The sequence below is a fragment of the Pleurodeles waltl genome, chromosome 1_2, assembly GCF_031143425.1.
Source record: "Pleurodeles waltl isolate 20211129_DDA chromosome 1_2, aPleWal1.hap1.20221129, whole genome shotgun sequence".
Taxonomy (NCBI): Eukaryota; Metazoa; Chordata; class Amphibia; order Caudata; family Salamandridae; genus Pleurodeles; species Pleurodeles waltl.
The window spans coordinates 971,415,986-971,439,331 of NC_090437.1; the positions used below are offsets into that span (position 1 = coordinate 971,415,986).

Sequence of the window (23,346 nt, forward strand, 5' to 3'; positions counted from 1 at the left end):
GTCCCTTACTTACGTTTTAACATTTTCACAGCCACCTTCATCACCGGTTGAGAGCGGCTCAAGCCATACGCTGTTCCTTCAACCACTTTGCCGAATGCGCCAGAGCCAAGGATTCTCCCTGCAGTGGAGGTAGCATCATTTGTTTAGTTTTTATGTTTAATAGGACTTGGTTGTGATAATGAATACTGCATACAAACCCACCTAAGATCAATCCTTCTTTAGGGCGATACGTGGATGAAAAGTGAAATAGGGATCACTGAAGTGTCATGCACCCAAACTTAAATGTATTGAAAAACTGTATGACTGCAAAAGGTAGAGAGGGGAATAGGACCAAAACAAAGGTTTAAAAGTGTAAGAAATTGAGCTATTAGAAGCAGAACACTTAATGGTGTGAGAGGGCACAGCATGTGATCCATAACACCATGTGCTGCAAATGCTGCTTCGGAAAGAAGCATGCCTGGGATTGTAAGAGAAAGCCTTAGGTAGGCTTAGAGATTTAGAAAGATCCAGGTTGGAACATAGGGCCAGATGTATCAAGCTTTTTTGTATTCGCAAACCGTGCGAATTGCAAAATTCGGCCGTTTGCGAATGGAAAAATGCCTTTCATGATGTATGAAAGGTAATTGCAGTGCGATTTTAAGGAATCGCTAAAATAGCGATTCCTTAAAATAGCGACCCCATATAGAGAATCACAAACTGTGATTCTCTAAATTGGAAATCGCAAATAGAGAATTCCTATTTGTGATTTCCAAATGAAATGTATCAAGCATTTCCTAAATGCGAATTGGGCATTTAGGAAATTCAGTTACCACAAATAAAAGCTTGGTGGTAAGCATCTGCAAATGTAAAAAATTCATTAGAAATGCATTTTTAAAATTGACATGTAGCGCACACATACCCCTAAGGCATGTGTGTGCTTCACATGTCCGTAAAAATATTTATTGGCGTGCAGCAGAGGGGGCCTTAGGCCCCATGCACCCAGGGTTTTGTATTTCCTAATTTGCAAAGTCCTAACTGGAATTCGCAATTTGGGAAATGCAAAAACATTTGCAACAGGCCTATAGGTGCGAATTGGGTCGGATTCTCTATTTGCGATTCGGTAATAGCATTTGTGATTTTTAAGAAATCGCTATTACCGAATCGCAAAAATCATACAACCCATTTTGCATATCTTAAATAGCAATTTCTTAAAATTCGCTATTTAAGAAACGCAAATCGTTTTTTTTATACATCTGGCCCTTAATGCGTTGCTGTTTAGAAGAAGTTATTATAGATAAATCTGCACAATCTATATAATTGGCTATTTTTTCTAGAAGTGTAATTTTATGTTTATATGTATGTATCTATGTATACCTGTATGTATATAGGTATATGGTATTTCTATAGCGCAAATCTATCCATAAGGTAGCAGAGCTCCTACTGTTTGGAAAGCAAGATGATCAATGGCAACCTACTTAGCATTTGCTCCAAACCTCTTAGATATCTACTTACCAAGTACTAGTCCATCTCGTGGAAATTCCCATCTGGAGTCATAGGGCAGCTGCATGGGGTCGACATAGATGTACTCATGGCCATCAGGGCTAATGGACTCAATGACGCGCCACCTGATTTCATACCTTGGCTTCTGTAAAGAGATATTTTAAGACATGTCATTTTGAGCTCTCTGATCTATCATGAAGGTGCAATTGGCTTTTAACAATATAACAAAAAAGCCATTCTAAAATCAACAGCAGGGCACTGAGTTCCACAATGTCTTAAGGCCTGATTATGACCTTGACCACTGTATTACAAGTTCCATAGGGTATAATGGAACTTGTAATATGCAGGAGGATATCTGTCACATTTGTGACGGAGTAATCCCTTCCGATAAGGTCAATGAGGACCATAGTCGTTTCACTGTGGGTATCACTGGAGCTGAAAGAGAACTTTCACAAAGAACCTAATTCTCTTAAATTGGATTACTAAAATGAGTGACCTCTTCATTCCAATGTTCCAATAAGAATGTTTTTGACTCTTGAAGCTCTTCTACATTCACATGCAGTACATTATTCCACAATCTAGTGGGGTGGGTGGGTCCAGAAGTATATATTTACAAACTTTTCATCTAATTGTAGGCCTATGCAAAGCCCCTATGACGCATGATGTCATTGACAGTAAGCCCACAATGCCCCCTAACAAAGCCATCATTTTAGATTTTCTTTTGCACTACTCTCCTCCTTTATCGGGCGCGGGAAGGGTCACATGTGGATCTGGAACAGCTTAAAGCTGCAAAAACATTATTACAAGAATGTAACTGGTTTCTATTGCAACATCAAATTCCTCTAGCTTCTGAAGCTCTGCTTTGACTGCCTAGCTGAGTGTTATCCCCTGTGAAGAAGCGTATGAAGAAGGAGTGGTACCAAGCAAGTACCTTATTACTGTCCTACTGTCTTTCCTTACTTCGCTGAATAGCCACATTCATGTTTTGTACGTCTGTATTTGGATAACCATGTCAGAAACACGCACATTTCTTGTAAGGATGCATTATACATTAAAGTCAAAGGTGCCTCTGTTTTTAAGTGAAATGCACTTTTAGTTTAACATCCAGAGACCTATTTGCTAACTTATAGCAGATCACCATAATTCGGACTATCCATCAGGCCACTGCTGCACTCAATGTTTGTCGAGGCTTTATGATATATGCTCTCTCTGTTGCAATGGTTGACTTTGCAATGTGATGGTAACAGTATTGTTTAGTCAGCATGAAAAGGTGATACAAACTTTGGGATAAAATTGAGAATGTGTTCTCATAATAAACTTATTTTTAAAAATAGCTGTTATAAGACCTTGTACTTGGCTTACTCTTTTTAAAGAAGTAATGTCATTTAAGAAAGTAGTTTTGAGAGTTAAGTATGTTAGGTACAATTTATGCATCACTTTAAAGGGTTGTTTCTTTAGCCTTTCTAACACCAGATTAGGATTACATTTCATATACATCACATAGTCCACTTTCCTTTGGAACCTTTCTCTTGTATCTTTCTGTAACAAACCCCAAACCTCTTGTTGAAGAATGTGTATCTTTGTGGCTTTTGACATGGATGTAGGTGGTTTTCTTATAACCTTCATACAGTAACTCTGTCTGATTAGGTGTAGCACCAACCTCTTTCTTGTAATGGATTCCCAAGCACTATGCAGTCCATAAAATTGCCTTGTACTGCTATTGCGTGCTGAGAGGGTTGTCTTATAAAGCCATTGTGACGTGGTGGTTAATCCTACTTCAGGTTTGACACCTGTTATACTGTCTCCCACAAAACAATGGGCTTCCCTTGATGGAGATGCTGCTATTGCAATGTATGGTATTGCTATTGTATGTATGCAATGTCTCTCCTGTACTTTGAAAATGTGGTGCATAAGGCTGTATAGTCTGTCTTCTTTAGCTTTAGTGTGCCCCTCCCGGTCTACAATTCTACCATCACCTTGGTAGTTTGGTTTGCCTTTTTCTCTCCAAAACGTGGTCAGCATCTGAGCAAAATAAATGATTTCCTGTGAGTTTGGATTTAAATATGTGTTCAAAACAATGTCCCGGCTGAGAGTTGTTTGCTCACATTGTCTGCTGAGTCCAAAGCTATTTTTTAGACATGAATTGGTCATGGTTCTTCCAGCTTCCACTGCTACATTTACCATCTTTTGGAAGCCTTCCTGTAGATATTTAAATCGATCTTCCATGCCATGGCAATGGAATTAGCTAGAGGTCAATGAGGTACTATTCCTCTCTCCATCTTCCTCACTACTACCGCCAGCCTCCTACTGTCTTTGTCTGGGAATTATGCTTTATTACTAGAGACTGTGCCCTCTTTCTTGCTGTAGACACTATTTGTGAATCAGGTTTCCACATGAGATTTTATGCACTGTGAATCCTGGGTGACGCTTTATTCTTTTTCTCAATAATTTGTAGAACCACCTTAGCAGTAACTGGTCTAGAGAATACCCCTCTACTCAGCTGCAATATACTCTGTAAGATAGGTAGGTACTGATTCTTATTATATAGAGGACTAAGAGTCTCCAAACAAGGATCATATCTCTTCTATTTTCACCTCTAGTTGCACCCTAAAAAAGCACCAGCAGCTCTTTTTACCACCCTATAGTACACCGAAGGGCATCCAGGAAAGATGGTCTTGAGGGATATATATACGCCTCTCCTGTAGACATTCCGCATCAACATCTTTCCATAAAGGCTACAAGGCGTTTCCTGTAGACCTGTCTCCTGGGGTATGAATGGGCATTCTTTCCATCTTCCTATAGAGTTTTATGTTCAAACTCTTGACATTTGGGTTGTTTTGTCTCATCTCTTTTCCTTCTTATTCTTTGGGGCTTATGTATTTTGTTCTCAACCCTTGAAAGATCTTTTCTTTTCAATTACATTCTCTATCTTGACTATGAGTGTCCTTCTTTTGTTCTCAGTGCTGGTGACATAGTAAGATTTATTTGCCCCATGCTGTTTATCCTTGAAGGTCAAATATCTCTCTTTCCCTATTTGTGCTCCATTGTTTTCGAGTCCTGTCAATGCATTTAGGCAAATCCTTCCCACGGACCTCGTCTTTGGACGCAATAGGATGTGAATTTCCATCAGCATCCTCTTCTGCTATTTTTCAGTGTCCAGTGTTTGCCTTTATGCAACCCTTCTGTTTCACTAGAATAATTTAATGCTGTGGCTGAAGGCTTGGATACCCTTTCCTTTCACCATTCTGAAGGCCTTTTCCTATGGGCACTGTAGGCTTAAGGATGGACCTTTTTTGAGTGACACAATCCAGGACTCTTGATTTTGTGAGGAAATGTTCCCTAAAGTCTGTATCAACTCAGTGTTCCTTTCACTTTAATCAAAGGTCTCTAACTTCTCTTCCTCTGAAAAACCCATCTTCCCCCGTCAATGGAGCACTTTTCTTCTGCCTCTTACTGCTTATTGTTCAGACATGTTTGCTGCGGCAGGCAGTATTTTATCCCTACTAACCAGACCTTTTGGCTGGAACAGATAACAAGTGTAGCAGTCCTCTGATGTATGGTCCCTGGGGGGCAGAACATGGATGACAGGTGTTTATCAAAAAAGGGTAAACTTTCAGTGGCTATTACGGAAAAATGTAAAGACTGTGATCGTACTACAAAATGGTGTCAAGAAGTCGCAAGGGCACCAATTGCAATATTTAACATTCTCCGACTACGTTGAAGTCCTCCTGGAAAACCAGAATCCATGAAAAAGAGTTGAATCCAATCAGACTTTTAACAAACTTCTGGTGATTTCTTGACCTACTTTTGGTAATTTCTCAGAAGTGCTCCTTTAAACCTACTGAAGGCAAATAGAACCTCCAATGGATGCTGCATTAACTAGAATTTTTAGCTTACATTCAAAATCATAGTGAGTCATTCAAGCTCTGCTTAGGTTGATGCACAGGGGAAAATGTTCGTGAATAAACACTTCGGGACCCAACCAATGGGCTGCAGGATAATCCATTGCATGTTAATCTAGAATAATTTCATGCTATAATAACATTAAGGTGATCAATTGAAACACCGAGGATCTCTTTACCTTCATGCAGAGGTTTCAGCTGCTATACACAGCCAACATCTCTGTGACAATGTCTAGAGGAAATATGGAATTAATAGGGAAATCAGACACAGAGATACAGATTCCTCCAGTAAGTCCTTATTTCTTAATAGAACTTCATGGTCCAACTCAAAATGGGTTGGATTTTCTGCAACCCTGGAGTTACTGGTACCCCACTTTCAGTACATCTCTGTGTAAATACATCTGCACATTGTCTGGGGCATTTTTTATGAGGGCCTAAATAAATGCTGCATTTAGACTGATTTAGACAGGAAATGCTGCTGTCCACCCGGTTCTAATGACTGGGTGGACATCCTGAAGATTCAGGCCTTTGGCACTTCTCTACCAGCAGATCGTAGAACCATTGTGCCGACGTACTGACCTTGTGAGCAGCCATGAGACAGTTAGTTCTAGCTAAACTAATCAGCAGGTGATGTCTAAACAAACTAACTGTTCATTCAAATGAGTTCATTAAGGCGAGGATGAAAACATTTTGTTTAAAAAACGCATTAATTAAATAAATTATGCGGTTGAAATGATGACTGAGTATTGCCATACAGAGTGTGCTTAAGACAGAGAAAATCAGCTGTTAAATCAGCTTATAATACAGAATTTCAGTGGTAAATCTGGGAAATAAAGCAAAGGTTGTCGTCACAGCAAATGCTGATAAATAACAGTAAAAGAGAGTCATCAAAACTAAGACTAACTAGGGATGCACTGATAAATAAGTGCCAAATTCACAAAGCATTTTGCACGTGTAAGTCGAATTTAGGAGTACACTGAACGTGAATGCCCACTGCTATTCCTGATTCAGAGAATGAAGACTGATGAAATTTTACATTTGTAAGGTACCATTCTGAATACATAAATGGGTAGCGTATGGTGGAATTATCATATTTTTGTGTTTAGGGTTGAACATATATGCTTTTTTTGTTGGGGCAAAAGAAGGCAAATATTCGTATACTCAGCGTTGTGACTATTCACAAATCCCTCAGGAGTGATTTCACCTTGCAGGTACACATGCAAATTCCCTTCTGCCAAAGGGAAAGGTATATATAGTTAAGGATCGTATAAGAGGCCTTTCCATGGAAAACAATATTTTCCCAAATTTGAAAAAATAATTGAGACCAAAGGTACATTTGCACTAGATCTACACATGCACAATTTTCCACTGTTTAGATATTTTGTGCATGTTAATGTTATGCATTCAAATAATATAAGGAATATACAATTTCTACAGATTTCCTAGGTCTAGAGATCATGCAGAAATTCCTAAAAGGTGGGAAGCCTGCTTCTAATTAGGAGCAATACTGTGGGTCAAATACCCAACGTTTAAACATTGGATTTGCGAATCTAAACCAGACTACGCATTACAAATATCGCAGTACACACACCTATACCTCAATCACTAATCTGAAACGTTTTGGTAACAAGGAGAATCAGACATTTTAGCACTTTGAAAAAGCACATATAATTACGTTTTGGACAGGGCAGTTCTTGCCTTGACATGATCATAAGGAGAGCAGTGATAATAAAAAACCTATTATAGAGAATTTGTGATATTTTCCACAATACTGTCTCTACACAAATTGAAAACAATGTAATGTTTTCAAAAGGTTTAATGCAACATAGCAAATGCTTTTTTCCAGCAATTATGATTATATGTTAAATCTTCTATGATATGAGGTACTGATGGAAATGGATGAACCTTTCCATTTGGTTTTCCCCAAGAGGTAAACAAGGCACATGTGACCTTCCCAGAATGAAAGGAGAGATGGATATAAGCTGGATTCAACTTGTAAGAAAACTTCCATTAAATTATTCTTCTACACACAAGGGAACAAGTTAAATGACTTTGGCTGATAGCCTTAATGAACATTAGTAGAAACCACAAAACCACAATATGATTACTTCAAATCTGAGCACAGATAATGGTGTGCCACCATCCAGAGAGAAGCTGGATCTGCAGCACCAATTTAAATGCCAGCTTTACAATGGTTGCATTTCGTACCCTTGTCATAGGCTGCCACTTCCTTGAGCATTAATGCACATTGAATGGTTACCTGCTTCCATATGATGACCAGAACGATTAAGGAGATGATGACAATCACAAGAAGCACCAGAACTGCTGCTGCCACCGTTAGTTCAGAATGTAATGCTGCAGAAGAATAATGATGAGCATGTTCAAAAAAAGCTATACCATTATATTATACATAATGCCTGGTTTGACAATTCTACAAGACATTCATAAACCTAAGAGGAGTCAGTTTGTTTTTAGAAAAGGAAGAAAGTATCAATACACACAGAACCAAGAAAACCAACACAGGCAAACATAGACGTGAGTGTGCACACACACATCAAAATATTATTGAAGACACCCTGCAACCTATGGAAAAAATGTGGCGGCACAAAAATGACCACAAACTTTTTTTACTAAGAACTTTGAAATCCTCTTAAAGTAAATTTCAGTAGAATGACACAGGTACGGTAGAGAATCAGAATGAACAGCCTGTGTAGATTCGACAGGTGCTGACGAACTGCATTTTAGATTTTTTTATGCAGACAGCAATTAATGAATAAAGCAAACTTGTATTCCGTCTGATGCAGATTCAGACTGCGGTGCAATGGCACAGGGTGAAAAAATATATTTGAGCATTTTTGAGGATTTTCAAAGTTCTCAATAATGTCTTTTCATTTCTTTGTGTAAATTTGGAGAAAAAAAACATTCTCATTAAGAGTAGGGTGCACCTTGAAATTGTGATCACTGCAAGCCTGTCTTTAATGTGCACCTGCACTCTGATGACAATGTTGAGTGAAGTTACAACCTTACAAGAGTTATGTTGACCTCTTATTCATTTATTCTACCTTGAACATGAATAGTGTTATTGACTCTCAGGCGCCATTTAATAGTGAGTCTGGTCGTTCCAGAAATGAAATAAATTTGTTCTGGTTCAAGATAATAAAATGCTGATTAATTTATACTGAATCCTTCAACATACAGGGATACTCAGAGTCAAAACATTTAAAAAAAAACATCTTTATCCATTTCCTAGGACCTTTTTGTTAAACTTTTGAGATTCATAAGGCAAATAGCAATATTCAACAGAGCAGACACGCTCCACCTGGCAGCTGCCATAGACGATGTGATTTGCACTATGGCATTCCATTTATCATACTGCTTATTGTTGCTGTTTGGGATCTTCCTTGAAAGTAATGAGATAATTTCACTGTTAGTGAAGGCACTTTGAATTGGTAGCATTTTCCTGCTAACACAATCTGAGACATTTGCGATGTGTTGGGTGTAAAGGCATCCTTTAAATCTAGCACTGATAAAAATCACCTTGTGGAAGTAGTGGGATTACAGTTTGAAGCTCCATCATGTGAAAATTATGTGATGTAATGATTTAAAGGCCTGAGATCTAGGATAGGTCTTATTGAGCTATATAATATACTCTTAATCCATGATGTCGCAGGGGAACTGACTCTATGGTGCCTTTGGCAGGCAAAGCCTTCACTTCCTGTTTGAAGAGAGTGACATGATACTGTTCTTAGTCAGAGCAGGGGGCTTTTACTCACGGTTGGTTGAGCCGGAGTAATCTGTTGCATTTAAGGACTGTGTCGACTTCCGAGTCGGAATCCTTGATTGATAGGGCCTCTTCCTCAGCAGCCGAGACACTTAAAGTTCCTGGTCTGGATCGAACATGGTATCTTGGAGTCCAAAAATATCCTGTGTGTTCTCGATTTCGCACCTATGCTTTTTTCGACAAGCTCTCTGATCTTGCAGGGTCTTCTTCAATTGGAAAGACTGGCAGGCTTCACAATCCTCCTCTCTATATATTTCAGCAACAGGCAGAGGTTGCAGACCTGGTGCTGGTCGGTCCACGGGAACTTTGCATGACACTTCGGACAGAACAGGAAAGAAATCCATTCCATTAGAGTTACATTCTTGTGAAGATTAAATCGAGAAAAATGCCGGCTTAAAGGACCTCTATTAAGACGTGTCAATCTGATGGAGAGTTTCTTCCATTCTGGAATGCAGAAGAAGGGAAATACGCGGCGATGAATAATACAGATGAAGTGGGAAGGTTACCTGAATGAAAGAGGCTTAAAAGACGGTCTCGAACTGGAGCTCAGAAGAATCACGATCAGACCGGATGGTGGAAGAAAACAATAAAAACAATCTACAGCCACAATGCCATCAAACACATATTTTCTGTGGTTGCAGTCTTAGGGCCTGATGTAAATGTTGGCGGACAGCCTGTTCCTTTGCCAGGGCAAAAGAGTAAATTACGCTGTCACCCTAAGGGAGGTGTCACCAGCAAAATTTAGAAATGTCTTCTGGTCCAGCAAACATTTATAGCATTGGGAGGAACCGCCATTGCTGCGGTTCCTGTCAATGCATTGTGAGATTGACGGATGGCGCTGTCAACATGACGGAGCCGTACGGCAAACATACAATATTTATTTTTTCATAAAGAAAATCCCCAAAAGGGATTCTATGAAAATAAAACTAAAAATACAGACCCTCACGATGGGCTTTTCCTCCTATGAAAAGGGGGGCACTTACCACCTTTCAATGCCCCTTACCACTACGTTTTTCCTGGTGACGGCGGGCATTGAAAATTAGCTGTATATCTCCCCATCTAAATTAGGTGGGTGCACATACAGCCAAACCTCCGTTGGCCCTAACTATGTCAAGCCATTGGAGGGGTTTGATTATGGCCAAGACAGAGTAGTGTCTTTTATCGTCAAACCTGTGGTCTGTCAGATTCTAAATCGAGCAAGCGGGTCATAAGGTTGATGGGGAGGAAACTCTGTCACCAATTCGACAGAGTTCCCTCTCCACCAACATTTAAATCAGGCCTTGTGTTCAGGGTACATGAAGTCCTCCTAAAACATGAACACAATGCCAATATGCTTAAGGTACAAAATCCCAGCTCACTTTTCCTTACAAATTTGTGGCATGCCAGTTGAACATTACTGTGAAGTGTAGCTTTGTGAATGTGTTTGTCACACAGGCTGCCTTAAAAAGTCAAATGCTTCCAGTAAGCCGTGTTGTATTATGTTTTATATGCAGATTGGCATTTTTTTATTCAAGCCTACAAAACAGCAGAACCTGTCTGGTTGGGAAAAAGCTATTGTCATCTTTCAGTGGGTGTATACCCACCTGTCCCCCATTGCTTTCCATTGGTTGGCTTTATTTTCACTCTCATGTGATTGATTTGTATTTGATGGCTTGCCTTCGTCTTATTTTGTTTGTCCCTCCCATGGAACATAGCCTTTTTATGATCAGTTTTGTTGGTTGACTTGCTTTTTTCCACTGCTCACATTAAGGGAACTACAATTTATTTTTCATTCAGCACTCTGGACAGTGCATGTGTTTCTAGTTGTCTCCCTTTATTGCTACTTCACCCCCTCAAATGCTTGCCCCACTGCACTTGTGTTGGCCCATATCCCTCACAGCTTTTCAGTACTTGCACAGCAACAGAGATATTTTTGTTGGGGTATGGCTGTGGGGGGAAGTGCCATCTGTTGCACTGACTCAGCTGGCGTATCAGGCAGGCCAATAAAACTGCTCCCAGAACTCCTAAATACAACCAAATGGTTGCATCCTTTGGAAAGAAAATTGGGCACTGGCAGCCAATTCCCTTTACATTTGTACACTTCCTTATTATTTTAAATTATGTTCACAGTTTCACGAATGAAAGATATTTGAAAGATAAACCATGACAATTATAGAACTTGAAAAAATTGAATTCAATGTACAGTTCTGAGATATCATAGATATGTGTTTGTTTTTCCTCTGAAATTTTGAAATGTTTTTTCTTTGACTTTTTAAAAAAAATACTTTACAGAAAAACATTGTCAAAGCCAACTGCTCAGCATTTATAGGCAGGGCGTATTGGCTTTGCCAATGCTTGTTTTCTCTTGATAAGCTCCCTAAAGGTATCTGTTATCTCACCATGCCCAAACTGGGACTTTTACAAATCTGACTGGCAGCTGTATGTGTGCTTCGTTTTCATATTTACAACAAAAGGAACGAAGTTTCCACCTCGCACAACAACTAACTACTGACCTTTGCTATGGAAGCTAATTCCAAAATGTTATTTATACCTGTGCTACTTAGGTTTACCAAAAATAGAATAATGTTCACATTTAAAGCATGGAATTATCTTCAGATATAAGTATGTTCTACGTGAGATCTGCATATTCTGTTTAGGAAAACAAAGAACATTCATCTAAATTGAGCACTAAACATTTCTGTACACTTGTAAAGCACAACTATGAATGTTAATGCAATGGGCCAGAGCAGTATCACTACTGGACAATGAAAAAGTGTTAGTGAAAGGTGTGTAGTAAATATGACTTGAATTCTATGTAGAATTCGTGGAGAGTGACTGCCCTTAGTAGAATTTAATTTGTGCCAGTGTCAGCAGGTAGTTGGCACCACTAATCATTTTTGGGGGCTGCAGCTTAATTTTACATCCTCGGAATTTGACTACAGAAAAGATTAAAAGGAAAAAAGGTGAGAATGAAGGAGGAAGAAGGAAGGGAAATGTCGAAAATACTGACAACATACTGAAAAGAGGGAAAGCAATAAAGAAAAAAACCTTCAAAAGTGAGACAGAGAGACAGGAACTGTAGACCTGCAGGGTAGTGGAAGAAAAAGGTATGAGATGGAAGACTAAGGACTTGATTTAGAGTATTGTGCAGAGGTCTCCAACCTTTTGTGTAATAAGAGCTACTTATGTTCAGTAAAAATCATCCCACACTACTACTGTTATTAGGGTTGTAAGAGTGACCACATCAACCCCAGATCACATTAGTGCCCATCATATGTGAGATTACTAGCAATTATCTCCTGAATGCACCAGGCAGGTTGCTAGCAGTAATCTAAATAAGCAAGCCCTTTTCAGATTGAAATGCTTCAATGGCCCTGGCACATAAATAGGATTAATAGTAATAAGTCTCCTCAACATTATTTATCACTCAAAAATCAGCTTTAAATATATTTTGGAAACTCAGCACACACATTTTTGTCGTGAATATAGTTTTGGCATGCATATATTAATTTAACCAAGAAAAAGAAGCAAATTTGAAATGCTGTGCTGCACACAGGAAACCTACTTACATGTATGTGGAGGGCTACCAGTAGCTTCTGAGCTACGTGATGGGGAAGCCTAATCTGGTTGATGTGTCACTTTATCACAAACATGAGGGACATCCTGTCCATCTCATTACAAGTGCCACAGCATCCGATGTACAAGGTGAACAGGATATCTGTCTTCTTTGTAAAGGAGTGACCTGTTCTTTAAGCTCTAAATCAGGCCCTAATCCCTTGATTTTGGCCATCCTTGGTTTCATAGGTTCCAGTGAAGCTTGTATATTGTGTTTTCCAGTGAGTTGCACTGAGACTCTGAGTGGAAGGGTATGGAAGTGAGGGATTGATGAAACAGCTTTGACTGGGTATACTTACTTTGTGCCACTAGCTTCATTTCTCTGGAGTCAATGCCGAGTTCGTTCCGCGCAACACAGCGAACAGCCAGGGTCTTTTCCAGCTTCTGAAAGGTCACCTCACTTTCTACAACACTCTGATCGTCCAGATATGTGTTTGTGGTGATGTCGGAGCCATTTGCATGCAAAAGAGACCAGTCACTGCTATTATTGCACCTATGCAAGAAAATAATACTTTTACTACCATAGTCCAAACATTTGTATCACACAGAATGAGTCACATTAGATTTTTTACATTTTTACAAATCAGAACGCATGGAGTATCAAAAATGTGAATGCTTTCTTACTTTTTGATGTCTTTGCAGATGAACCACTCAACCACAGGCGCAGGGTTTCCTCTGGTCACACATTCCACAGTTTGCTCCCCGGAAGAGCCGTGGTTGTCATCAACCAAGTCCAAAACGACAGCCGGGACTGTAAATGACCACAAAGAATTACGATTGAGCCTATCTAGTTGCAGAGCAAAGTAGCCCTCCTGTTGTTAAAATGAACACAGCCCCCCCGGGACTCACAGAAAATAAATAGTTTTGTTATTGTGCAGCTGGATATTTTCGAGTAGCAAATAAACTCTTGTATATAATATTCCAACACTGGGTCTTCTTTCAGGTTGAAAACCCTACATGTTGGATACTGAATTTAACAAAGGGGGTCTCAACTCAGCTGGACGTCACTGGAGGTAAAATATTTAGCAGGTTTGTCGACTTGCACTGTGCTAACCTCTACTTACTATTCAAGGCATTAACCATCATCAGTTTGTTTACCTGGCTTGATTGGCGCTTTATATTGTTTTTATGTCATAATATCAAGCGCGTAAACATGCCATTTATTTTTCTTTTGTGACTGGCGTTACCATCAATTTGTTATTGAAAATTGAACTTTTTAGCAGTTTTCATGTATGTTGATAATGTTGTTTAAAAAGTTATGTTAATTATTGATCGCATGCAATATTTGTTGACCTCACGCAGAGGCCTTGGAAAAAATAAAAACTGAACTAACCTGAAGGAAACAGGCCACCGTGGGCTTACCTTTAATGTGCAAATAAAATGTGTAATTTTTAATGTCATCATCATTTTGAGCGACAATGGTATAGAGTCCGCTGTCTTCTTCGTTGGCACGAATCAGCTTTAATTTGGTTTGGTAGCTGTAAAGATTGTGAATGTTTTAATAGTTCTAGTAAGCAAATGCAGAAATAATTTATTCAGCCACATTAACATTATTAGACATCATCTGTGCAAAATATCTTTCTTCAAATATTTTAGGTATAACAAGGAGCTTTAAATTCTTTTTTTTTAATTACTCTTCCGACACAAAGATTGCAATTATATGAAATATTTATGACACATTCACGTGTAACATATACAAATCCGGGTGTCACGAAACAACCTATGTAGACCTGCATCTTCCGCTGTGAGGAAATTCCAATACTGCAACGAACAGCTGTGGTTGTTTCCCTGGTGGTTTTTGTGCCCATTCAGAGTTGGAATGGAGGAGAGATACCCCTGGTCTGAGCCGAAATTGTGTTCAACTTAGAATCTGAAATGGGATGCAGATCTGAGATCTCTGGTTTTAACGGCAATGACTAAGAGGGATCATCGAAACTTTAACCTTAAGCCAGAGTACGGTATGACAAGTGGGTACCCTCGAGTATACCACACAACCAGGACATAAAAAGATTAACGATCGCTCCGCCTTGCATTTGTCATCATCTACTCGTGGTTAAAACCTGTCATACAGTAATGACAAAGTTCACAAACTGATCTCAAACCCTTTGTTCTATACAGAAAACAGAAAGATCTTAGCAGTGCCCTTGATGCAACTTGTACTTTCCATCGCACAGACTATCAACAGTGCTGGTTCCATTTATTATTTATGAAGTTCAGTGAATTATGGCAAGTGTTGAAGTAGATGCCTCAAGCATTGCACATTTGGCAGGGAGATCAAGACACACGGCATCATAGAGTACAATCCATCTGTGAGTTGTTGTCCTAGCTGAAAGTATGGGGAAGGAAATCAGATGCCTGGGAGAAGGAATGTCAAAGTCCAAAACAATAACAGACTGCATTCCTAGGAACTATGCCAATGTAGAAAATATGTGATGGCATTAGCTTAGAACCATATTGTCCTAAATCAGAGTGAATGTTGTACTGAGAGTGGGACTGGGAAACGAGCTATTACTTGTGGTTGCTACTAAATATTTGCTACTGGATAGATGATCTCACGACCTAACATCAGCACGTACTTTGCACAGGACAAAGCTACATTTTGCATACTTGAACAAATTTACATAATCAAAAAAGCCCTTTATGTTTTCCTTTTGCATTAACACTGTAGTACAGTTTACCTATAATGCACCTTCTGGCTTTTACTGAGGTTATACAAACTTTGACACTGATAGAATTTTTCTATTTGATTTTGGGTTTGTTGTTTTTTCTAGACAAGTGTATGTTGCAAATAGTGAACCACAGTCACAGTCACGTACTGTACACGTAATGCATATGTACAAAGGAGATTCTACACACATGGAACGTGGATATACAGCATGGCGAACAGATTATGAAACTCTTGCATAAGGTGTAGCTGAAGAACAAGCCAACCCTTGTGGAGTTGTTCTTATTTTCTCTGTAATGCTTCTCTACTTATATTAGTGGACATGTTTTGCTTCTCTGTCAGAGGTTGAGCAATACGGAGAGGTTAAGAGCAGAGAGGAACAGAAAGAGTTAGAAAAATAGAGTGAGAGACAGAAGGAATAGGGGGAGAAAAAGAAGGACATAAAGAGAAAGAGAGAGTGAGAGAGAATGTGAGAAAGGGCCACAGAAAGAAAGACAGAGAAGGAGAAAAAGAGGGAGGTGATCGAGGAAGGCAGGCACAAAGAGAGAGAGATAGAAAGCGACAGAGTGAGATCAGTCTTGCTTTCAGTGGTGCACTGGAACGTTATACAGTACAAACAGCCATGCGTCATGTTTGTTTGCGTGATGTTTTTGTGCTTGCATCTAAAGGTATGTACTATTTTCAAAATATATATTTTTTCTGAATTATGGCAGTTTATTTGTCGAAACTTTAGTGTTGTGTATTTCTGAATTTAAAGTAGATTGTAGTGTTTTTTTTTTTTCAAATAATGGAATAAATTGTGCATTTCAGAGTAACTGATAAATTCAAGCTGTGACCACTTTTCTACAGGGAGTTTGTTTCCAGTTACCATTAACCCTTCTTAGCCATCGCCATTGCTATGCGTACACAGTGGGACTGCATACCTGGATTCTTGCGTCTGAAATGTGCTGGTGATGATCTCAGTGAAGTTTTCAATCAAGGTGACATTGTTCTTCAGCCATGTGATTTTTGGAGTGGGGTATGCTTGTACATCTACCACAAAGCTTTTTACTTCATGAAGGTTTGCAGACTCCTCCAATTCAAACTTAGGCTCCAACTGGACGAATCCTTTATCTGCAAGCCACAAAGAAAGAAGACCTTTAGGCATCAGCATCGTTAATACAAGTGTTCCAAAACTAATTGAGGACAACGACTTAAACTCAAATAGATATGACATTAATTGAAACCGATGTCAATAATGAAATATCTTTATAAGAGGCACTGAACTTTGAGGGTGTGAGTTACTGCAAATGTCATTCATCTCAATTCCAAGAGAAGGGCTTATCCAATAGTGAATAAGAAGAGAGAGTGCATTTTCTGAAGAAAGAAAAGTTGAAGAAGTTAAAAGCAATGGAGGGCCTAGGGCGATGAGAGAGGGACAAAGTTGAAATCAGTGGTTTTACAAAGTGTCATACTGGCCAAATGTTGGAACATTATTCGAGTCAACACTTGGAGTGAATAAGTACCGTGAACTATGATGTCAATTTTCTTCACTTTCTTTGAGTCCTGGGTTGCGTGTCGGACAATACATACATACTCGCCACTGTCCTTCACCGTGGCATTAGGTATGGTTACGGTGTATGTAAGCTTCAAGAACGGGACCCTTATTTCTTTCATCGTGATGACCCCACTTTCTGTCTGCTTTAAAAAAGGAAAAGTAAATTAGAACTTTATCTCTGAAGTTAAAACTCAGAAACACCGAATTCACCCAGCACCGTCTAACACATTCTCTTCACCATACTTTCAAATACCCTGACAATTATTATAAACCTTTATTGACAAGAGAATCTGTTTCAAAGCACTGCTATATACCTGCTGATTCAGACTTATGCTTGGGCCCACTGAAGGTTATTTGATGCCAGAATTCTGCCAAGCACTTAAGCATGCACAGTGAGATAAAGCGCTCTCCTTAGCATTGCATATTCTGTAAATTGCTTATCTTACAGGGTTCTCCTATACTTTTTAAAATAGACTCTATTGCACAGGCAGCTCATTCTTTTAAAGAATCTATGATGAACGTGTTAAAGGAGCTGTAGGTGCTACAGGGTTTTCATTCCTTAATCCCTAGTAGTTCTTTATTATCAGACAATGCAGACACAGATCGGGGATTTGACAGTGATAATCTATATAGAGGTACAGCTGTTTCACTGTGAAGGTATAGTTCTAAATTGTGACGATATATATTTATTTTTCACATAGAACAAGAAGCTGGTGAAATATTTAAACTTTTAGCGTAATAGACACTTCAGATGTAATCTTGGATAATACGGAATTCACACATAGGAGAAAGACGCCACAACAGGGCATAGAATGGAGAATGCAAATTGAGAAAACAGAAGATACAGTATCGGAGGAAAAGAGGAAGATGGGAAGAACAGAAATTGAAATAAGGACATAGAGAAAAATCACGGGATTATTGTCTCATGAGACAGCTGTGTTGGTGAATTTATCACCAAGTATCTAAAACGAGTTGGAAAAAAAACTGTTATTGTTGATTGTCAAGTAGAGTATAACAGGAAGGGCACCACCGGCCTCTAAGCTGAGTTGGCAAGAACAGTCACCACAGAGGTTCAAGGTGAACCCCAAATGGAAGGGCATTTCCTCCTCTCCACGCTGAATTGACAAAAAAACAAGGACTGCTTTTGTGTCAGAAGGTATTGCTACTTGCACAAAAGCAACCCCACCTGAAACACAGGCATCCTTGGACTATGGCGCCAGGGTGCCTGCACTGGCACTAGGTGCCAGTGACAGGAGGCAGCAGAAACGCACCATATTTTAGTAGAGATGGCACAATAACTAACACCAAGACCTTCAAAGTGGGATTCTTAGTCAACGTCTTTCTGGGACAAACATTAGTCAAATATTTTTTTTCAAACATTTATGAGTCAGAACTTGCTTCAAAGAAGGGCTGAAACCCATCAGCCAGCAGCTACCCTTTGTCGATAGTGCAATCCTTCTCTTGGCACTATGTGGATGACATATAGTGGTGGCAGAGATCAGCACAACTTGTGAAAACACTGGAGCACAGTGAGGCAGATAACTGTGTCTCATCCCATTTCTTTAGCCAGTTTGGGTGAGATGGTGCAATGCCTTTGCTGTAGTTCGAACACACACACACACACACAAATATTTGCCTTGGCAAACCTGCAGTACGGTATAATCACCTTGAGCAAACAGGCGAGAGCCCTGTATTCTCGTGAGCGGAGCAGGATGTGTGTGTTTGCAGTTGTCTGGATAAACACGCTTCCAGGAATTCCTCCAAAGACCACAGTGCCACGCAGCCGAGTGGCACTCGGAGGAGTTAGAGCGCCCCCTACAGCGCATCGCCGGTTTGTTTTCATTCAATCGACTCACATCCAGCATAGAACCTTTGCCTTCAGAAGAACCCCCATGCGACAATTTGTCATTTGAATGTGTTTTTATTATGTACGTAGCATTGAGACTCTTTTGGTCTTTACATACCAAAGTCCATAACAATACAACCATTCAGGAAAGAAGAAAGGATAACAGAGAAAATAAATGAGTCACTCTAGACACGGGCAATGCATCAGGTTTTAGAAATGATGATGAGAACCCTTCAGCCCCTCCTACATCTGGGAGCAGGACGCCCCGAAGTTGGCTCTGTGCGGACCCCAGTCCTCTCAGGCCGCTGAACACTCCGCGATAAGTTCAACAGGATGCGGTGAGGGAGTGTCATCCCTCGCTGGTTAGCACTGGCGTCGTTCACTATAGGGCTCCTGATAGGTATACACTACAATACACATCGGCAAACCCAATAGGTCTCGCCTAGGAGAGCTACTTATTGACCTGACCAGCACTTGAAATGGAAAAATAAAAATGTAGAAATAAAAATAGAAATGTTCGAACTACAGCAAAGGCATTGCACCATCTCACCAAAAGTGGCTAAAGAAAATGGGATGAGACACCTTATACCAGAGTACCTGCTTGTTACGGAGAAGTGTCAGTACTCTTCTATTAAAAATTCTCCTGAGAAGTGCAGGCTCTCTCCCCCTCAGAATAAAAAAGGGCAGGTACTTCGTACCGGTTAGCACCGGCCCGTTTAAAGCGCTGGCTTTGACAATTATTTTTTAGCCATGCTGCGCAAACAACGCTACAAACGTGGCCAGTGCTAATGAGCGTGTTTGTTTACTTACAACAAACACACAAGCACATGGACGGGGGGGGGGGGGGAGTTTGGGGGGAAAGGCAACATAAAGGGAGCGAGAGCAGGGGAGTAGGACATGGGGGGGGGGGGTGTGCAATATGATGTACAGACCTGCGGAAACAGGTAACTGAGGGTGTGCAGACGGGGCCGGGGAAGAAAACAGACACTTGGAGGACTGAGGAAGCAAGAACGGCAGGAGAAACTGAGTGGGAAAGAAATAAGAATGGCAACTGAGGGAGGACGAGAAAGAGGAACACAGAAGGGGGAGTAAAGGAGGGTGAGAGCCTGAAACCAAATGCACCCTCAGAGTACTTAAACAAGGAGAGAAAACGTAATGCTCGAAAAGTGAGCACTTAGGGCCATATGTACGAAAGCTTTTTCCCATAGATACAGAATGGGTAAAATCCTTTGTTACATCTGGTCCATATTTGCTTGGAATTACTCTCACCTGTACTACTCTATATACGTTCAGTCTGCACACCTAAAATATTTTACTCATAACTTAGTAATTTAAAATACACATTTTAATTAAAACAAGATAATATTAGAAAGAGCACAGTGGACGATGTTGACAAGATAACAATGCTTCTTAATGGTAGACCCTCGCATCTGGCATGATCGGCAAGAAACCAAACCGCATTAGCCTCAGGGCAAAACTGAAAACATGCTTGGTCTGGGTTTATGTGATGAGATGATATGATAGCAGAAGGTCATTGTGGATGTTGCTATGCAGATTCGTACATCCACAGAGGGCAGAAATGCTCTACACCAGTGTTCTTCAAACTTTTTAATGCCGCGCCCCCCCAGTTGAAAAATGAAAATCATTGGGCCCCCCTTCAGAATTTTCCACAATTATTTTGGAAAGATGGCAATGTTTAAATATGTCTAAATCTATTTAAACATTGCAGTTAAGCACTGTTACCTTTTAAAAACTGCAGGAACATGCTTCTGCTCAAAACGAAGGCATGTTATCTGTATAATATTTCTTTTTTGCCAGAGCTTGGCGCCCCCCCTGGGATCACTTGAGGCCCCCCCTAGGGGGGCCCGCCCCTCAGTTTGAAGACCTCTGCTCTACACTAAGAGGAACACCCTCCTCTGAACCCACTATACCAGTGGTTCCCAACCTTTTGACTTCTGTGGACTCCCGCATTATCAATACTGGAACCGGGGGACCCCCACTAAATCAGAATCCGGAGACCACCAACTTAAAGTTGGGGACCTAATCTGTTCATGTTATTTAATTTTCTATGAAGTCACAGACCCCCTGAGGAGGCTTTGCGGACCCCCAGGGTCCCCGGGCCACAGGTTGGGAACCACTGCACTAGACAATAAATAATATTCAATGTTTTTATTCAAAAGTACTATCGCTCGCTCGCTCGCAAAAAGTGCCTGAAAACAACTGTGGTGCAGTGTGCACTATACAAGTAAATTAAACATAAGTTAGCAATTTGGATTTTTGTGACATATTTCTCCTCTCTTTCCCGTCTTCTCATTAATGATGGTATAGCACGACATATAAGGAGGAAGAATATATGCGCCCCTAACCCTCTCCCTGTTGTTTCTCAAGGACACAGAGGGCTGTTCGACCTACCTCAGTTGCTGCCTGTGTCTTGTCTATTTTGTGTTATTAAAACCCTCCCATGATAACTTTGTGAAAAACAAACTGAAATTCCAATCCCAACAGCAATGTGTCTGAACACACAAAATATGTGAATCTATTGCAAATTCCTGCTGCAAAGCACTGTGGCATCGACCCAAAAAAAAGAACATCAAAGTAAGTGTGGAGATTTTCTCTCCCACTTAAACATTTTCAAACTTTTTTGAGATTCACTAACCTTTTTGCGGGTTATTTTTGGAAAGCTGCATTAAGACTCCTGGCGTACTCCTGGGAAGGTCATGTGCTAAGCTGTGTGTCAGCATTTTCACTATGCAGAACTGCAAGCACTGTATAAGCCAACATTCAGGCGCGGCAGCTCTTTAGTGAAAATTGACATTTTTTTATTTTCCTTTTTTTTATCCACCGGGAAAATGGTATTCCTCACGGAAAAGATTTATACCATATATGCCATGAAATATGGGGGAGAACTGGCTTCCCTCCCACTCTGGAAAGCCCTTGACTGCCCTCCTATGGCCATTTCCGGGACGGGAAAGGATTGGGGAAGAGTGTGGGAAGCTCCAGACTGAGATGGTTGTTGGTGTCCACAGACTCGCATGCTACAAACACTTTTAACACCTCCTACCAGTTCCTTGCATGAGAGTTGCTCCCATTACTTGTTCGATGCTGTGGTGTACAGTTATGCAGGAGTACATGGATTCACAGTTGCTAGGCACCCTTTCGTCAATACTTAGCAAGCATGAACCAGCCATTGATGGCTGTAAATGCACATGTACGACCAGAGAGGGTTTTGTGATTATCAAGATAGCAGGCTTCAAAGTAGTTTAATTTACTTTTACGTAGTGCTTGGTACCAGTTATACAGTGTGACAGCACTGCAAACCTGCATTTTACCAATAGATTTCTTGAGTAGAGGCAAAACTCACTGGGCAGTCTGACAGCAGATGTTATAAGTGAAACAACATTATCTATTATTTATTCAGCAAAAGACTCCTCATCCCCCAAGATACTGTTGCCAATGGTAACACCATTCATCAGTAACTCTTATACCAATCCTCGACTCTTCGCTGACTTTATAAGTGAAAATAAACATTACCTCTTATTTATCAAGTAAAAGACTACCTGACTCCCAAGAAATTGTTACGACTGCTAACACCATTAACTAGCTCTTATCTCAGCCCCAGCGTCTTCACTAAAGAAGGGGAGGTTCTGAATCTACTGCACTAAATGCAGACTAAAAAGCAGATGCTTACTGATTTTCCTGGATAGTCCCACTCTAGATCCACCAGTTCGTTATCCAGCACTACACACGAGACAGAGATGGCCTCCCCCGTCTTAAACACGGTTTTACTGGCCTCGATGCTGACTGGAATGTCACCTGTAGCTGAAAAGGAAAGAAAGACCATCAAATATTAGTGCTTATATCAAATACACTGTATAAAACCCAGCCAGCAGGTACGATTACCACATGCAGGTCGCTCATAATTCTGGTGCCCACAGAAGCCTAGATTTCCAAGCACTGTAATTATGTGAATAACTAAAAGACGGTGGAAAAAATCTAGAATAAGCCCATCCTGTAAAAATGCCATTGTTTCTTGGACGCTTTTATTTGTCATTGAAAGTGCAGCGTACATCCATATGTAGATGCTGCGTTGCCAGGTTAATGGAATTATTTTCAATGTGTGGCCTCTGAAGTTAACCCAATCTTTACAAGATGTTCTCTTTTGAGTATTTTGAATGGGATAGCCATGTTCTTAAAAATGACTCCTAATGTGATCTCGACTGTGTCAACATTACGAAGTGCTTGATATTGGTGGGTGAGGTCACTGGAAAAAATTAGGAAGGCTAAACTGTCTTAAGTGTTAACAGATTGCTTGGGCCATCAAACTCTACCTGCCCCAATGATCAGCCCTGCTCGTCTGCAAATCCACCGTGAGACACATGCTAACATCACATGTACTCCCGCCATGATATATTGCACCCGCTCTCTGCACAACATACACTTGCAGGCCTATATTACGCCTCCGCTTATCTCTAAATACACTTCCATCAAAAACAAACAAATCCAGTGAAGTCATTCATCCTATCCCCACATTATCTACTTTCA

General features: G+C 40.2%; 1 protein-coding gene across 3 annotated transcripts in view; it reads right to left on the reverse strand.

The window, feature by feature from the left end:
* PDGFRA (platelet derived growth factor receptor alpha) overlaps positions 1-23,346 on the reverse strand; it is a 91,128-nt gene that overhangs the window by 22,978 nt on the left and 44,804 nt on the right. For 2 of the 3 annotated variants that reach the window (XM_069201169.1, XM_069201184.1), the window contains exons 5-13: positions 22,493-22,623; positions 16,927-17,101; positions 16,345-16,534; positions 14,119-14,234; positions 13,381-13,507; positions 13,056-13,249; positions 7,642-7,736; positions 1,492-1,624; positions 14-118 (exon numbers count right to left, since the gene is read on the reverse strand). In XM_069201169.1, coding sequence (XP_069057270.1) covers positions 14-118; positions 1,492-1,624; positions 7,642-7,736; positions 13,056-13,249; positions 13,381-13,507; positions 14,119-14,234; positions 16,345-16,534; positions 16,927-17,101; positions 22,493-22,623 — 1,266 coding nt within the window. The remainder of the gene's footprint in view (positions 1-13; positions 119-1,491; positions 1,625-7,641; positions 7,737-13,055; positions 13,250-13,380; positions 13,508-14,118; positions 14,235-16,344; positions 16,535-16,926; positions 17,102-22,492; positions 22,624-23,346) is intronic. The other variant, XM_069201175.1, reaches the window with a different exon arrangement.